Raw genomic sequence first — 19,175 nt, 5'->3', positions numbered from 1 at the left:
GGTTGTGCATGATGAGAGCATTCTTGTGTGACGAAAATGGAGCATTACTAAACTATATGATTTTGTAGGGATGAACTTTCTTTGGCCATGTTATTTTGAGAAGACATAATTGCTTAGTTAGTATGCTTGAAGTATTATTATTTTTATGTCAATATGAACTTTTGTCTTGAATCTTTCGGATCTCAATATTCATGCCACAATTAAGAAGAATCACATTGAAATTATGCCAAGTAGCACTTCACATCAAAAATTCTGTTTTTATCATTTACCTACTCGAGGACGAGCAGGAATTAAGCTTGGGGATGCTGATACGTCTCCAACGTATTTATAATTTTTGATCGCTCCATGCTATATTAATTACTGTTTGAATGTTTATGGGCTTTATTATACACTTTTATATCATTTTTGGGACTAACCTATTAACCCAGAGCCCAGTGCCAGTTTCTGTTTTTACCCTGTTTTAGGGTTTCTAAGAAAAGGAAAACCAAACGGAGTCCAATTGACCTGAAACTTCACGGAACTCATTTTTGGAAGGAAAGAAGCCCAGAAGACTTGGAGTGCACGTCGGGGGATCTGCGAGGAGGTCAGGAGGAAGGGGGCGCCCACCCCCCTGGGCGTGCCCTCCACCCTCGTGAGCCCCTCGCGGCCCCCCTGGCGTACTTCTTCCGCCTATATATCTCCATATACCCTAAAAACATCCGAGAGCACAATAGATCGGGAGTTCCGCCGCCAGAAGCCTCCGTAGCCACCGAAAACCAATCTAGACCCGTTCTGGCACCCTGCCGGAGGGGGTAATCCCTCTCCGGTGGCCATCTTCATCATCCCGGTGCTCTCCATGATGAGGAGGGAGTAGTTCTCCCCCGGGGCTGAGGGTATGTACCAGTAGCTATGTGTTTGATCTCTCTCTCTCTCTCTCTTTCTCTCTCTCGTGTTCTTGAGATGATACGATCTTGATGTATCGCGAGCTTTGCTATTATAATTGGATCCTATGATGTTTCTTCCCCCTCTACTCTCTTGTAATGAATTGAGTTTCCCCTTTGAAGTTATCTTATCGGATTGAGTCTTTAAAGATTTGAGAACACTTGATGTATGTCTTGCCATGCGTATCTGTGGTGACAATGGGATACCACGTGATTCACTTGATGTATGTTTTGGTGATCAACTTGCGGGTTCCGCCCATGAACCTATGCATAGGGGTTGGCACACGTTTTCGTCGTGATTCTGTGGTAGAACTTTGGGGCACTCTTTGAGGTCCTATGTGTTGGTTGAATAGATGAAACTGAGATTGTGTGATGCATATCGTATAATCATACCCACGGATACTTGAGGTGACATTGGAGTATCTAGGTGACATTAGGGTTTTGGTTGATTTGTGTCTTAAGGTGTTATTCTAGTACGAACTCTAGGGCTGTTTGTGACACCTATAGGAATAGCCCAACGGATTGATTGGAAAGAATAACTTTGAGGTGGTTTCGTACCCTACCATAATCTCTTCGTTCGTTCTCCGCTATTAGTGGCTTTGGAGTGACTCTTTGTTGAATGTTGAGGGATAGTTATGTGATCCAATTATGTTAGTATTGTTGAGAGGACTTGCGCTAGTGAAAGTATGAACCCTAGGCCTTGTTTCAACACATTGCAATACCGATTACGCTCACTTTTATCATTCGTTACCTTGCTATTTTTATAATTTCAGATTACAAATACCTTTATCTACCATCCATATACCACTTGTTTCACCATCTCTTCGCCGAACTAGTGCACCTATATAATTTACCATTGTATTGGGTGTGTTGGGGACACAAGAGACTCTTTGTTATTTGGTTGCAGGGTTGCTTGAGAGAGACCATCTTCATCCTACGCCTCCTACGGATTGATAAACCTTAGGTCATCCACTTGAGGGAAATTTGCTACTGTCCTACAAACCTCTGCACTTGGAGGCCCAACTGTTGGAAATATGCCCTAGAGGCAATAATAAAAGCATTATTATTATATTTCCTTGTTCATGATAATTGTCTTTATTCATGCTATAACTGTGTTATCCGGAAATCGTAATACATGTGTGAATAACAGACACCAACATGTCCCTAGTAAGCCTCTAGTTGACTAGCTCGTTGATCAACAGATAGTCATGGTTTCCTGACTATGGACATTGGATGTCATTGATAACGAGATCACATCATTAGGAGAATGATGTGATGGACAAGACCCAATCCTAAACATAGCACAAGATCGTATAGTTCGTTTGCTAGAGTTTTCCAATGTCAAAGTATCTTTTCCTTAGACCATGATATCATGTAACTCCCGGATACCGTAGGAGTGCTTTGGGTATACCAAACGTCACAACGTAACTGGGTGACTATAAAGGTAGACTACGGGTATCTCCGAAAGTGTCTGTTGGGTTGACATGGATCAAGACTGGGATTTGTCACTCCGTATGACGGAGAGGTATCACCGGGCCCACTCGGTAATGCATCATCATAATGAGCTCAAAGTGACCAAGTGTCTGGTCACGGGATCATGCATTACGGTACGAGTAAAGTGACTTGCCGGTAACGAGATTGAACGAGGTATTGGGATACCGACGATCGAATCTTGGGCAAGTAACATATCGATTGACAAAGGGAATTGCATACGGGGTTGATTGAATCCTCGACATCGTGGTTCATCCGATGAGATCATCGTGGAGCATGTGGGAGCCAACATGGGTATCCATATCCCGCTGTTGGTTATTGACCGGAGAGTCGTCTCGGTCATGTCTGCTTGTCTCCCGAACCCGTAGGGTCTACACACTTAAGGTTCGGTGACGCTAGGGTTGTGAAGATATGTATATGCAGTAACCCGAATGTTGTTCGGAGTCCTGGATGAGATCCCGGACGTCACGAGGAGTTCCGGAATGGTCTGGAGGTAAAGAATTATATATAGGAAGTGCTGTTTCGGCCATCGGGACAAGTTTCGGGGTCACCGGTATTGTACCGGGACCACCGGAAGGGTCCCGGGGGTCCACCGGGTGGGGCCACCTATCCCGGAGGGCCCCATGGGCTGAAGTGGGAGGGAACCCAGCCCATAGTGGGCTGGGGCGCCACCCCCCAAGGGCCCATGCGCCTAGGGTTGGGGGGGAAACCCTAAAGGGGGCGCCCCCTTGCTTGGGGGGCAAGCCCCCCACCCTTGGCCGCCGCCCCCCCTAGTAGATGCCATCTACTAGGGACGGCGCCCCCCTGGAACCCCTATATATAGTGGGGGAGAGGAGGGACTTCATACCCAGCCCCTGGCGCCTCCCTCTCTCCCCCCGTTACGTCTCTCCCTCGTAGTTTAGGCGAAGCCCTGCTACTGTGACGCCCTGCATCCACCACGCCGTCGTGCTGCTGGATCTTCGTCAACCTCTCCTTTCCCCTTGCTGGATCAAGAAGGAGGAGACGTTTCCCGTCCCGTACGTGTGTTGAACGCGGAGGTGCCGTCCGTTCGGCGCTTGGTCATCGGTGATTTGGATCACGTCGTGTTCGACTACATCATCACCGTTCTTTTGAACGCTTCCGTGCGCGATCTAAAAAGGTATGTAGATGCATCCAATGACTCGTTGCTAGATGAACTCCTAGATGATCTTGGTGAAACGAGTAGGAAAAATTTTGTTTTCTGCAACGTTCCCCAACAGTGGCATCATGAGCTAGGTCTATGCGTAGTTCTTCTTGCGCGAGTAGAACACAATTTGTTGTGGGCGTAGATTTGTCAACTTTCTTGCCGTTACTAGTCTTTTCTTGCTTCAGCGGCATTGTGGGATGAAGCGTCCCGGACCAACCTTACACGTACGCTTACGTGAGACCGGTTCCACCGACTAACATGCACTAGTTGCATAAGGTGGCTGGCGGGTGTCTGCTCTCCCAGTTTAGTTGGAGCGGATTCGATGAACAGGGTCCTTATGAAGGGTAAATAGAAGTTGACAAATCACGTTGTGGCTTTAACGTAGGTAAGAAGACGTTCTTGCTAGAACCCTAATTCAGCCACGTAAAACTTGCAACAACAATTAGAGGACGTCTAACTTGTTTTTGCAGCAAGTGGTTTGTGATATGATATGGCCAAAGTTGTGATGAATGATGAATGATCTATATGTGATGTATGAGATGTTCATGCTATTGTAATAGGAATCACGACTTGCATGTCGATGAGTATGACAACCGGCAGGAGCCATAGGAGTTGTCTTTATTCTTTTATATGACCTGCGTGTCATTGAGAAACTCCATGTAAATTACTTTACTTTATTGCTAAACGCGTTAGCCATAGTAGTAGAAGTAATAGTTGGCGAGCAACTTCATGGAGACACGATGATGGAGATCATGATGATGGAGATCATGGTGTCAAGCCGGTGACAAGATGATCATGGAGCCCCAAGATGGAGATCAAAGGAGCTGTGTGATATTGGCCATATCATGTCACGTTTATTATTTGATTGCATGTGATGTTTATCATGTTTTGCATCTTGTTTACTTAGAACGACGGTAGTAAATAAGATGATCCCTCAAAATAATTTCAAGAAGTGTTCCCCCTAACTATGCACCGTTGTGACAGTTCGCTGTTTCAGAACACCACGTGATGATCGGGTGTTTTATTCAGACATTCACATACAACGGGTGTAAGACAGATTTACACATGCAAACACTTAGGTTGACTTGACGAGCCTAGCATGTACAGACATGGCCTCGGAACACAGAAGACCGAAAGGTCGAGCATGAGTCGTATAGAAGATACGATCAACATGAAGATGTTCACCGACGTTGACTAGTCTGTCTCACGTGATGATCGGACACGGTCTAGTTAACTCGGATCATGTAATACTTAGATGACTAGAGGGATGTCTAATCTAAGTGGGAGTTCATTAATAATTTGATTAGATGAACTTAATTATCATGAACTTAGTCTAAAATCTTTGCAATATGTCTTGTAGATCAAATGGCCCACGTAGCCCTCAACTTCAACGCATTCCTAGAGAAAACCAAGCTGAAAGACGATGGCAGCAACTATACGGACTGGGTCCGGAACCTGAGGATCATCCTCATAGCTGCCAAGAAAGATTATGTCCTACAAGCACCGCTACGTGAAGCTCCCGTCCCACAGAACCAAGACGTTATGAACGCTTGGCAGACACGTGTTGACGACTACTCCCTCGTTCAGTGCGGCATGCTTTACAGCTTAGAGCCGGGGCTCCAAAAGCGTTTTGAGAGACATGGAGCATATGAGATGTTCGAAGAGCTGAAAATGGTTTTTCAAGCTCATGCCCGGATCGAGAGATATGAAGTCTCCGATAAGTTCTTCAGCTGTAAGATGGAGGAAAATAGTTCTGTCAGTGAGCACATACTCACTATGTCTGGGTTACATAACCGCTTGTCTCAGCTGGGAGTTAATCTCCCGGATGATGCGGTCATTGACAGAATCCTCCAGTCGCTTCCACCAAGCTACAAGAGCTTTGTGATGAACTTCAACATGCAGGGGATGCAAAAGACCATTCCTGAGTTGTTCTCAATGCTGAAATCAGCGGAGGTAGAAGTCAAGAAGGAACATCAAGTGTTGATGGTCAATAAAACCACTAAGTTCAAGAAAGGCAAGGGTAAAAAGAACATCAAGAAGGACGGCAAGGAGGTTGCCGCGCCCGGCAAGCAAGCTGTCGGGAAGAAGCCAAAGAATGGACCCAAGCCCGAGACTGAGTGCTTTTATTGCAAGGGAAGCGGTCACTGGAAGCGGAACTGCCCCAAATACTTAGCAGACAAGAAGGCCGGCAAAACAAAAGGTATATGTGATATACATGTAATTGATGTGTACCTTACTAGTGTCCGTAGTAGCTCCTGGGTATTTGATACCGGTGCAGTTGCTCACATTTGTAACTCAAAGCAGGGGCTGTGGAATAAGCGGAAACTGGCAAAGGACGAGGTGATGATGCGCGTCGGGAATGGTTCCAAGGTCAATGTGATCGCCGTCGGCACGCTACCTCTATATCTACCTTCGGGATTAGTTTTAAACTTTAATAATTGTTATTTAGTGCCAGCTTTGAGCATGAACATTGTATCGGGATCTCGTTTAATTCGAGATGGCTACTCATTTAAATCCGAGAATAATGGTTGTTCCATTTTTATGAGAGATATGTTTTATGGTCATGCTCCTATGGTGAATGGTTTATTCTTTATGAATCTCGAACGTGATACTACACATGTTCATAATGTGAGTACCAAAAGATGTAAGATTGATAATGATAGTCCCACATACTTGTGGCATTGCCGCCTTGGTCACATAGGTGTCAAACGCATGAAGAAGCTCCATGCAGATGGACTTTTAGAGTCTCTTGATTATGAATCATTTGACACGTGCGAACCATGCCTCATGGGTAAGATGACCAAGACTCCGTTCTCAGGAACAATGGAGCGAGCAACCGACTTATTGGAAATCATACATACTGATGTGTGCGGTCCAATGAGTGTTGAGGCTCGCGGTGGCTATCGTTATGTTCTCACGCTCACTGATGATTTAAGTAGATATGGGTATATCTACTTAATGAAACACAAGTCTGAAACCTTTGAAAAGTTCAAGGAATTTCAGAGTGAGGTTGAAAATCAACGTGACAGGAAAATCAAGTTTCTACGATCAGATCGTGGAGGAGAATACTTGAGTCACGAGTTTGGCACACACTTAAGAAAATGTGGAATAGTTTCACAACTCACGCCGCCTGGAACACCTCAACGTAACGGTGTGTCCGAACGTCGTAATCGCACTCTATTAGATATGGTGTGATCTATGATGTCTCTTACCGATTTATCGCTATCTTTTTGGGGCTATGCTTTAGAGACTGCCGCATTCACTTTAAATAGGGCTCCGTCGAAATCCGTTGAGATGAGACCGTATGAATTATGGTTTGGGAAGAAACCTAAGCTGTCGTTTCTAAAAGTTTGGGGATGCGATGCTTATGTCAAGAAACTTCAACCTGAGAAGCTCGAACCCAAGTCGGAAAAATGCGTCTTCATAGGATACCCAAAAGAAACTATTGGGTACACCTTCTACCTCAGATCCGAAGGCAAGATCTTTGTTGCCAAGAATGGGTCCTTTCTAGAGAAAGAGTTTCTCTCGAAAGAAGTAAGTGGGAGGAAAGTAGAGCTTGATGAAGTATTACCTCTTGAACCGGAAAATGGCGCAACTCAAGAAAATGTTCCTGAGGTGCCTGCACCGACTAGAGAGGAAGTTAATGATAATGATCAAGATACTTCTGATCAAGCTCCTACTGAAATTCGAAGGTCCACAAGGACACGTTCCGCACCAGAGTGGTACGGCAACCCTGTCTTGGAAATAATGTTGTTAGACAACGGTGAACCTTCGAACTATGAAGAAGCGATGGCGGGCCCGGATTCCGACAAATGGCTAGAAGCCATGAAATCCGAGATAGGATCCATGTATGAAAATGAAGTATGGACTTTGACTGACTTGCCCGTTGAACGGCGAGCCATAGAAAATAAATGGATCTTTAAGAAGAAGACAGACGCGGATGGTAATGTGACCATCTATAAAGCTCGACTTGTCACTAAGGGTTATCGACAAGTTCAAGGGGTTGACTACGATGAGACTTTCTCACCGGTAGCGAAGCTGAAGTCCGTCCGAATCATGTTAGCGATTGCCGCATTCTATGATTATGAAATATGGCAAATGGACGTCAAAACGGCATTCCTTAATGGTTTCCTTAAGGAAGAATTGTATATGATGCAGCCGGAAGGTTTTGTCGATCCTAAGAATGCTGACAAGGTGTGCAAGCTCCAACGCTCGATTTATGGGCTGGTGCAAGCATCTCGGAGTTGGAACATTCGCTTTGATGAGATGATCAAAGCGTTTGGGTTTACACAGACTTATGGAGAAGCCTGCGTTTACAAGAAAGTGAGTGGGAGCTCTGTAGCATTTCTCATATTATATGTAGATGACATACTTTTGATGGGAAATGATATAGAACTCTTGGACAGCATCAAGGCCTACTTGAATAAAAGTTTTTCAATGAAGGACCTTGGAGAAGCTGCTTATATATTAGGCATCAAAATCTATAGAGATAGATCGAGATGCCTCATAGGTCTTTCACAAAGTACATACCTTGATAAGATATTGAAGAAGTTCAATATGGATCAATCTAAGAAAGGGTTCTTACCTGTGTTACAAGGTATGAAATTGAGCTCAGCTCAATGTCCGACCACGGCAGAAGATATAGAAGAGATGAGCGTCATCCCCTATGCATCAGCCATAGGTTCTATTATGTATGCCATGCTGTGTACCAGACCTGATGTAAACCTTGCCGTAAGTTTGGTAGGAAGGTACCAAAGTAATCCCGGCAAGGAACACTGGACAGCGGTCAAGAATATCCTGAAGTACCTGAAAAGGACTAAGGAAATGTTTCTCGTTTATGGAGGTGATGAAGAGCTCGTCGTAAAGGGTTACATCGACGCTAGCTTCAACACAGATCTGGATGACTCTAAGTCACAAACCGGATACGTGTATATTTTGAATGGTGGGGCAGTAAGCTGGTGCGGTTGCAAGCAAAGCGTCGTGGCGGGATCTACATGTGAAGCGGAGTACATGGCAGCCTCGAAGGCAGCACATGAAGCAATATGGGTGAAGGAGTTCATCACCGACCTAGGAGTCATACCCAATGCGTCGGGGCCGATCAAGCTCTTCTGTGACAACACTGGAGCTATTGCTCTTGCCAAGGAGCCCAGGTTTCACAAGAAGACAAGGCACATCAAGCGTCGCTTCAACTCCATTCGTGAAAATGTTCAAGATGGAGACATAGAGATTTGTAAAGTACATACGGACCTGAATGTAGCGGATCCGTTGACTAAACCTCTCCCTAGAGCAAAACATGATCAACACCAGAATTCCATGGGTGTTCGATTCATCACAATGTAACTAGATTATTGACTCTAGTGCAAGTGGGAGACTGTTGGAAATATTCCCTAGAGGCAATAATAAAAGCATTATTATTATATTTCCTTATTCATGATAATTGTCTTTATTCGTGCTATAATTGTGTTATCCGGAAATCGTAATACATGTGTGAATAACAGACACCAACATGTCCCTAGTAAGCCTCTAGTTGACTAGCTCGTTGATCAACAGATAGTCATGGTTTCCTGACTATGGACATTGGATGTCATTGATAACGAGATCACATCATTAGGAGAATGATGTGATGGACAAGACCCAATCCTAAACATAGCACAAGATCGTATAGTTCGTTTGCTAAAGTTTTCCAATGTCAAAATATCTTTTCCTTAGACCATGAGATCGTGTAACTCCCGGATACCGTAGGAGTGCTTTGGGTATAAACGTCACAACGTAACTGGGTGACTATAAAGGTAGACTACGGGTATCTCCAAAAGTGTCTGTTGGGTTGACATGGATCAATACTGGGATTTGTCACTCCGTATGACGGAGAGGTATCACCGGGCCCACTCGGTAATGCATCATCATAATGAGCTCAAAGTGACCAAGTGTCTGGTCACGGGATCATGCATTACGGTACGAGTAAAGTGACTTGCCGGTAACGAGATTGAATGAGGTATTGGGATACCAACGATCGAATCTCGGGCAAGTAACATATCGATTGACAAAGGGAATTGCATACGGGGTTGATTGAATCCTCGACATCGTGGTTCATCCGATGAGATCATCGTGGAGCATGTGGGAGCCAACATGGGTATCCAGATCCCGCTATTGGTTATTGACCGGAGAGTCGTCTCGGTCATGTCTGCTTGTCTCCCGAACCCGTAGGGTCTACACACTTAAGGTTCGGTGACGCTAGGGTTGTGAAGATATGTATATGCAGTAACCCGAATGTTGTTCGGAGTCCTGGATGAGATCCCGGACGTCACGAGGAGTTCCGGAATGGTCCGGAGGTAAAGAATTATATATAGGAAGTGCTGTTTCGGCCATCGGGACAAGTTTCGGGGTCACCGGTATTGTACCGGGACCACCGGAAGGGTCCCGGGGGTCCACCGGGTGGGGCCACCTATCCCGGAGGGCCCCATGGGCTGAAGTGGGAGGGAACCCAGCCCATAGTGGGCTGGGGCGCCACCCCCCAAGGGCCCATGCGCCTAGGGTTGGGGGGGAAACCCTAAAGGGGGCGCCCCCTTGCTTGGGGGGCAAGCCCCCCACCCTTGGCCGCCGCCCCCCCTAGTAGATGCCATCTACTAGGGCCGGCGCCCCCCCTGGCACCCCTATATATAGTGGGGGAGAGGAGGGACTTCATACCCAGCCCCTGGCGCCTCCCTCTCTCCCCCCATTACGTCTTTCCCTCGTAGTATAGGCGAAGCCCTGCTACTGTGACGCCCTGCATCCACCACCACGCTGTCGTGCTGCTGGATCTTCGTCAACCTCTCCTTTCCCCTTGCTGGATCAAGAAGGAGAAGACGTTTCCCGTCCCGTACGTGTGTTGAACGCGGAGGTGCCGTCCGTTCGGCGCTTGGTCATCGGTGATTTGGATCACGTCGTGTTCGACTACATCATCACCGTTCTTTTGAACGCTTCCATGCGCGATCTACAAAGGTATGTAGATGCATCCAATGACTCGTTGCTAGATGAACTCCTAGATGATCTTGGTGAAACGAGTAGGAAAATTTTTGTTTTCTGCAACGTTCCCCAACACCAACAACATCTACAAGAAGAAGGTTGTGTAGTAGACATCATGATTATGCACCCAAAGTTCCATTCTTTGCGGAGCCATGTCACATATACTCATACATGGTGGTCGTAGGCACCGCTCTTGTCACTAGAACAATATATGAGCGGTATGTGTTCTCGTGTTGTTGTTGTATTGACATAGGATACTCACTACTTAACATTATGCTAATTCATCATTGTCATCATCATCTCCTACCCTAGTCATCATCTCAATTGACTTTTACAAAAAAATGTGTGTCGGTCGTCCGGTACTGCCCGGACGTCCGTAAAAAGCCTTCTGGTGCCCACAGGCCGATCGTCCGGCCTATCTGGTCTTCCGATAATTTTCTTTCCCTGGCCCAGGCATCGGACGTCCGTAGAACTCTGGTCGTCCGTAGAAAGCTATCTGTTACACTCGGTCTGGACGTCCGGTCTATCCGTTCGTCCGTTAGTTCTTCCCTGGCTCAGGCACCGGACGTCCGTAGAACCCCGGTCGTCCAGGCTTGTCTCTGGCACATATATATAGTGCGGGATGCGGTTCCAGTCATTTTTACCCTAATCCCTTCGCTCCCCTCCTCTTTTCTCCACCGCCGCCGCCCCTTCCTCCTGGCTCCTCGCCGCGGCCGCTCGCTGCCCGGGCCCCTCGCCGATGCCGCACCACTAGGGTCGCCCCTGTCCTCTCCAGTCGTCGTCTTCCTCCGTGTTCTTCACTCCGAGGTAGCACCTATCTCTTCTTCCCTCATCCATCGATGCTTCGATCGATGGTGGGGGTTGCTGATGTGGGTATTCCTCCTCCTCTAGGTCGAGGTGCCCAAGACCAAGCACTCTGCGCGCAAGCAGGTCACCGGTGGGCCGTCTCATATATCTCGTCGTGGTGGCTCCGATGACTCCCAGGAGAGGGCTCGTCCACGGAAGCGTGCCGCCCATCCTCCCAGCTCTTCTCGCAACTCCTCTTCGGAGGACTCCAACTATGAGGATGAACTCGATGATTTGGAGCGGCCCGAGTTTGTTGTTGTTCGCACCTCCGCTACCAAGCCAGGAACTCGTTGTCCCACCTTCAAGCCTCCACCTCCTCCGGTGCAGCCTCACAGTGATGCTCGTCATATCTCTTGAACCTCCTCTGCCACTCGGCCGCAACATTAAGCGGTTCAACGAGGTTCCCATTGCTTCATATCTTAAGTTGCGTCGAGATGTAGATCAATTTACGGTTGCTCGTGACTCTCAGGACAATCGTTTTCGCACTAATGTCCAAGCTGGCATTTTTACCACTGTCATCATTCCTAAGGGTCTTTCTCTGCATTTGTGCATTAATTTAGAGCATATTCGTACTCATCCGGAGAAATATTCTGGGGCTATTGAACTCATTGAGTCGTCCAATCTTGCTGCTCCATTTGCATTTCAACATGACTTTAACCAAGACGCCATTCATCAATTCTATGCCACATGTTTCTTCAGTCCAAATAACACTGTTACTTGGATGACCTCCGACACAAAGCTATCGGCTTCCTATTCTCAATTTGTTGCTACCCTTGGTTTTCCTGACACCGGGTTCAAAATTCACAATGATGACCCCGAACATAGACCCAAGGGCACTGATGCATGTGCTGATCTTATCAAACCCACCACAGAACTGACTAATGAGGAGAAACATAAGGGCTTTAACCAAGTCTCCATTTGGCACTCTCCTGTCTTCATTATCTATCAATGTGTCATTCGCACCATTTATCCTAAGATGGGTGACAAGGGCTCTTGCAGTAGCTATTGCATCGATCTCATGCATCGCCTTTACGCATCTCCGAAAGGGAAGATCAACATCCCTCATTTTCTGTGGCATGAAATTCGCCTTGCTTCTCTCCAGCATAAGCGGGCCTTTCCTCATGCTCCCTTTCTTCAGGCATTCACTGAGAGTGTGGATCCATTTCCTATTGTCTGCACCCATTTGCATGAGCGATGGGTTATTCCCGCACACATGGCAGATGATTATGTTCCCAAGGACTCTTCCTCTTATGCTCATCCACACCGCACATCTGCTAGCATTCCTCGTTCTGCTCCCTCCGGATCTGCACCCTTTGGTCGCATTGCTTGGTTTCTTGGGAAGGCTCACTCTGCCTTGATGAAGGCTGTTACCTTTAACTGCTCCCAAAATCACGATGTTGTCACTCGCTTGATCACCTCCAAGAATGCTCTGAAGGCTCGTCTGAGAGACTCCGGAGCTTACGATGTGAGTGATGATGACCGTCTTCCTGATGCTCCCTCTTCTGACTTTGGCTTTCCTGCGGGTCCTGAGTGGTCTGACTTCTTTGACGAGGCCGGTGGTAGTGGTGCTCATGATGATGATGATGATGAGGCAGGGTTTTGATGATGATGATGATGTTCTGGTTGCTCCTCTTGGCCCCCTTTTGGGTACTTGCTGCCAAGGGGGAGTAGTAGTATCCATTGAGTATCGTAATATGTGATATTAACTTGTATTGCACTATGATATGTATCGTACCATGAACCTTGTTATGATCATTATTACTTTAGGTTCTATGATGTGAGTGATGAATCTATTTGAATGTTATCATGTGCAACTTGTGATTTGAGTGTGTTGATATCACCCTGAGGGGGAGCTACTCTCATGCTTATTTTTCTTTGTGCACATTGTTAAGGGGAGCTCCGCAACAAATCCCTTCGATACTCAAAGTTTTTATTTTAAGAAGTACATGTATGTTGTCATCAACTACCAAAAAGGGGGAGATTGAAAGTGCAATCATGCCCTTAATCTTATTTTGATGTTGATGACAACATGCATGTATGGGACTAATCATGTTTATCAAGTATATCTCAAGATTATGTCTCAAATGTCGTGTGTGGATCATGACTAGGGACAAATGCATATTACTCAAGATCAGAGATACAAGACAATAGTTTTGGCTTTGTTTACGGTTTGTTCTTGAGTATAGGGATCCCGCACTATTAAGAGGGGATCGTTGGATCTAGTGAAAGACTTGCTCAAAACCCACCAACTCCAGCTTTTCACCGGACGTCTGGTACTCTATGGACGTCCGATCCCTCTCAGCTATCCGGACGTCCGGCTCTCCACGGTTGACTGGTGTTTCTTCAACAGAACGATATTCACAGATGTCCATGCTTCTCCGGATGTCCGGTAGCCGGATGTCCATTTTCCTCCGGACATCTGACACTTCCTCTACAGAACACTTTTTACGGATTTCCGGTCATCTACGGACGACCGGTCACCGGACGACCGAAACGTCTCGGACGTCCGTTGGTTGTGTGCTGGTTCATGTCTTATGGTTCTCCAGCGTCCGGATGACCGATGTCTGTCGGACGTCCGGACCTATATGTGCCACCGGACGTCCGGTCCTGTCCGGATGTTCGACGTCTCCTGTGCACTTAAGTTGCTCAAACGGTTACTTTTCACTCCCACTATATATAGCCTTCTCCCCCCATGGGATAAGGTTGACCATTCACTTTGAGCTTGCCAAGAACACTTTTCACTCTCTCTCTCAATCCTCTACACCAAATCCTAGATCCCCAAGTGATTTGGGAACATTTGAGAGAAGTTCTCCAATCAAGTGATAGATCCACTCCTTCCCCTTCTTCTCACCAAAGGAATTCGTGATTTGAGCAAGTTTGGAGCTTTTCCCATCGTTCTTGTTACTCTTGGAGGTTGGAGACTCCTAGGCGGTAGGAGTTTTTCGGAGAGGAATCGACATTTGTGCTTACCCTCGAAAAAATTTGTGAGGGTTTGGAGACCACCCCAAGGTCTACAACTAGTGGTTGAGAAACGCCTTCGTGGTGTTGTCTCAAAGGGAGAATAGGGTGAGCCTTCGTTGCGTTGGTGTGCCTTCGTGGTAACACCCACCTCTCTAACAGTGACGTAGCTTCCCTCCAAGGAAGTGAACATCGGCATACATCCTCGTCTCCCGGAGTTGCAGTTATTCCTAACCCTAACTCTCTACTTGTGGCTACTTGTCTCTTAACACTTACTTATATCATATTGTGCTTGCTTACTTACATACTTGTGTCAATTGTTTATCTTGCTTAGCTCTTAGCTTCACACTTACAATTGTTAGGCTCACCTTCATATTCTGCATTATTGTCTAAAATTGCTAAGTAATAATTAAAATTTGTAATTCTACCTATTCACCCCCCCCCCAGGTCCATCTCGATCCTTTCACATGGTGGTGGAAGTATCGCTCGCGCTGCCCATCGGAAGCTAGGGATTGCAGGTGCGGGAATTGGGGAATTCCCCAGAACGAAATGGAGCAGCGCCTTATCCAGTACCACAGGTGGGCCTCGAACTGATGGTGGGTCCATCCTGACGTGCGGGGCCCGAGCTGACTGGCATACAGCAGAGTACGCAGTACGTACGTGACGTGTAGAGCCATGTGTTTCAACCACAGGGACCGTATTGACCACATATTTTCATGTACCGGGACCGTATTGAAGCAATACGTAAGTTTCAGGACTGAGTTGGACGTCGCTAGCGAGTACGGGGACTATAGATGCAATCATCTCAGGCCCGGATGAGGCGGATTACTCGGCCCTTGGGGCAGGGACCGATTCGCCGGGAGGGCCCCGTCAGGGCCTGTGAAGTCAGACAGCCCCCCCCCCCCACACATACACACACAACGGTAAGTTCTTACACTCGGCCTTGTTTCCATCAGTCCAGTTGGCTCCGTGTGCGATTTTGCTTGTCTTGTGCTTCAGTCGGAAGATGAAGGGGAAGCTGACTTTCTTCTCAGGGGGGGAGTCCTCCGACAGCGAGAGGGGAAGACGTCCCACTCGACGCTCCAGGGCCTCATCTGCTGCCTCATCCGAGTAGGCGGAGAGGGCTGGCTCGGGGGTGGAGGAGATTGCTCCCCCCTCCCCCCCACCCCGCACGCCCCCGAAGCATGCGACAACGGAAGGAGGGGGCCACCCCCACGGACGCGGAGCAGTCGGCCAAGCACCCCCCGCTAGGCCCCCGTCGTCGAGGACCCCGCTCAACCAGCCGTGGTGGCTGCCGCTTGAAGGGTATACCCAAGTCCGACTGGTAAGTGGTTGACGATTGCTTGTTTATCGATTTTGATTGATGAAATCTTCACGGTTGTCCCTTCCCTTGATTGTTGGGTGGCGGGGTGAGGTTTTGCAAGTTTTGGACTTGTGCAAGTTCACTGGTCTGTGATGCTATTACCTAAAAAAATACCAAGAAACAAGAATTATCACCCCGAGATATCACATGATACCAACCATCACATGATACGATGATACGATATTTAAAAACTTAATTTTTGATATTTCAAAAATATCAAAAAAAATCATGAATGTGCAGAAGCCTTGTTCCTACAAACCCTAAAAAATTCAAATCCAAAGTCGAAATATACAAGGAGAAACAAAAAAAGACAAATCCACATGTGAATAGTGACATTTCAGGTTTTGTCTTTTTGTGACACTATTCGTGCTGAATTTGTCTTTTTTAGTTCTCAATGTGTATTTCGGATATGAATCTGAATTTTTTAGGGCTAGTAGATATATGTCTTGTGCACATTCACAAATTTTCTTAGATTTTTTTTTTGAAGCATGCAAATTTGAGTTTTATGACATGGTATCATGTGATGGTTGGTATCCTAGGATATTTTCCCTCATCACCCCCAAAGTTCACCACAAACCGAGAAACGGAGACCAAGATGCAGAGATTTCGATGATGAAAGGAAAGTCAAAAGCAAGAAACACTTTGTCAGTCTGTATGAGCAATGTACGTATCATACTTCAAAGTTACAGACAAACAGATTGCGTGTCCATGAGTACTTTATGCTGAAAATACGATACAAACGCATCCTAATTTGTTTTCTTCCTGCAAAAATTTGCATTTTGTCCTCGCAGATACAGATCTATCAAAATCCATAAACCTATCGCAAACCCTGGGCCAACAAATAAGGAACAGATCGAGTCTGAATGACATTTCAGACATTCAGTATGTGGACATCATGGCATGCCGTACCCATCCATCCATGGACTTGCCATTCCTGCCTCTGCAACGCCATCCAGGGCAATGGCATCACCTGAGAGAAGCCACGGATCCGGGGAAGAGAAGAGCGGCTTCAGTTGCTGGAGTTGGGTCCGTAGCACGCGCCGAGGACGGGGTTCCAGAGCCACTGCACCAGGAACCGCCGGCCGTTGACGCCGTTCACGTTGTAGGAGCTGCCGTCGGCTGCGTGGGAGACATTCCCGACGAACCCGCCTGCTCCACCGCCGTCGCCGTAGACCCCGAGACAGAGGTCGGCGATCTCCGTGGGCGCCGTTGGCGTGTCACCGGCGTACCACGCGTTCACCAGCGGGTTGGTGGCCAGCTCCGCAAGCTCGTGCCCCAGCACGATCACCATCCCGTCCACCCCGGGGTCGCCGTTCGGCGGCCGCAGCACCCCCTGCCCGCTGGCGCCGTACTCCGGCGCGGCGAACGGATACGCACACCTCCCTGGGCACTGCGAGCCGCTATTCCCGACCCACGCGTACGGGACGGTGACCCCGACCACGGACGCGAATGTGAAGTAGTGGAAGCCGCACATGGCGCGGCAGAACTCCTCCACCTGCACGTCCGGTGAGGAGAGCACCAGGTACACGCCGTTGTACGGGTCGAGCGGCAGAGGGTCCGGGTACGCGACCACGGCGGTGCGGATGATGGACTGCATGTCGATCCGCTTCAGGGAGGCGCCGTGGGAGTACCCGGCGTCGGAGTGCTCCCCGGCGATGGCGAATGTGGCGGTGACATTGGCGCCGGATTGGTCCGTGTAGAGCCGCGGCGTGCGGGCCCACCAGTCGGAGACGGCGGGGAACGGCGCCGGAGCGGAGAGGGAGGCGAGGAAGTCGCGGAGCACAGCCTGCGCCGGGGCCTCCCACCGGCCGTACCAGATGAGGAACAGGTTGGTCGGCGCGCCTGACACGACGGGGCCCATGTGGTACTGCATGTCTACCAGCTGGTTCCCGTCCACCAGGTACTCCGGCCTGTACACCGGCGCGCAACGCACGCCGGCGATGGCGGCGGCGAAGAGGACGAGGAGGAGGGTAAGGGTAGGGTGACACGGGAGCAGCGTCCCCATTTTGGGGATTGAGTCGAGTGAAGTGGTAGTGACACAGGGTGAGAAGGGGAAGATGGGTTTTGGTGATTTTCGAGTTTGAATCACACTTCAAAGTTCGGAGTAAATAATTATGGTAGGACTGTAACACTTTCGTTCTGTCTTTGGCTTGGGAAGTCTCGCTCTTAAATTTCTCATGGGTGTGGGTGTCTGAATTGGACCTTTTTGAATGAATTCAATCAAAGATAAAAAAAAAGGGAGAAACACCGAATCGCAATGTCAATCCATTCTCATCTCGATATTCCGATGCATCCGAAACAAAAGACATTTGATGTTATCATTTTTTTGTACTACTGGCTTCAAACAGTATGACATGCTAGTAGTACTTTTCCTTTCTCATTTTTTCAAAAATCTAAAATTTTCGGCTTGTATGGCCTTTTGCTTTGAAAATGGGCAAATATTGGTTATATCCACATTAAATTATATCTAATTTTGGTTCATAGTATCCAGCCAACCAATGCATGAAAGTGAATGAAGTCATACATGTTGTGGCATTAATAAGTGCTCTGCCACTTAATAGGTCCAGTTGTGTAACAGTGATTTTAAAAATAATGTAAGATGTCTCAAAACAAAAAGGCACTTTGAAACCCGAGTGCATTGGAGCCCTATTTTTTGAACCGTGCCAAAATGCTATTTTGAAGTTTTAAAAAATTCTGAAAAAAAAATCAACATGTCTATATGAATGTATATTACACATGTGTAAATCTTGATGCTGAAATAAATAACCATGTGAATTACACAAAAATGCCAAAATCGTGATTCTGAAAAGATGAACAGTGCATGCATTATTCACTATTTGGAAATCACCATTTTGCCATTTTGTGTAGGTCGCATATTTACCTATTTCATCACCAAACTTTATACATGTGTAATATACATCCATATGATCACGTTGAATTTTTTTTAGAATTTTTTGAAACCTTAAATGTGATTTTTAAAGTATTTAAAATAAGTTCCTCTAGGCTCCAATACACCCGGGTTCCAAAAATCCACTCTCGTCTCAAAAGCCCTTGTATGAGAAACAATATAGAAATTGGTTTTTGAGGGGAGATTACTCGTCAATATTTCATTGAAGCTATTCTCGGTGAGATCTTCTTGACAAGATCAACAAATCCCTCCATAGTGGACACGAGCCGTTAATCTAAAAACTTAGTCGTCCTTGTATATGAGTTGCATAAGCCAATAAATTGTACTCATAGGAAACAAAATGTAACGCGAGACGTCAACGGTTCCACACGGTCCAAAACTGCGCCGGTGGAACCAGTGAAGGCCACCATGATGGCAGTGACTTGCCTTGGACACAATTTATGAGTTGTTGTATTTTACATTGGAGTGATGCGAGACCTGCAGTATAAAAACTTTAATTTGCATTGGTCGGTACAGAGGCGC

The 19,175-nt window shown here is 47.1% G+C and overlaps 1 protein-coding gene across 1 annotated transcript; it reads right to left on the bottom strand.

Annotated features, from left to right (window-relative positions):
- Positions 1-16,355: 16,355 nt before the first annotated feature.
- LOC125541402 (protein EXORDIUM-like 5) lies at positions 16,356-17,837 on the bottom strand. Its single transcript, XM_048704825.2, has one exon. The coding sequence runs from the start codon at positions 17,748-17,750 to the stop codon at positions 16,755-16,757; it is 996 nt and encodes a 331-aa protein (XP_048560782.2). The 5' UTR covers positions 17,751-17,837; the 3' UTR covers positions 16,356-16,754.
- Between the last annotated feature and the right edge of the window lie 1,338 nt (positions 17,838-19,175).

This window comes from Triticum urartu, chromosome 2A, assembly GCF_056163025.1.
Source record: "Triticum urartu cultivar PI428250 chromosome 2A, HENAU_Tu73, whole genome shotgun sequence".
Lineage (NCBI taxonomy): Eukaryota > Viridiplantae > Streptophyta > Magnoliopsida > Poales > Poaceae > Triticum > Triticum urartu.
This window is presented reverse-complemented; position numbering and strand designations above follow the sequence as displayed.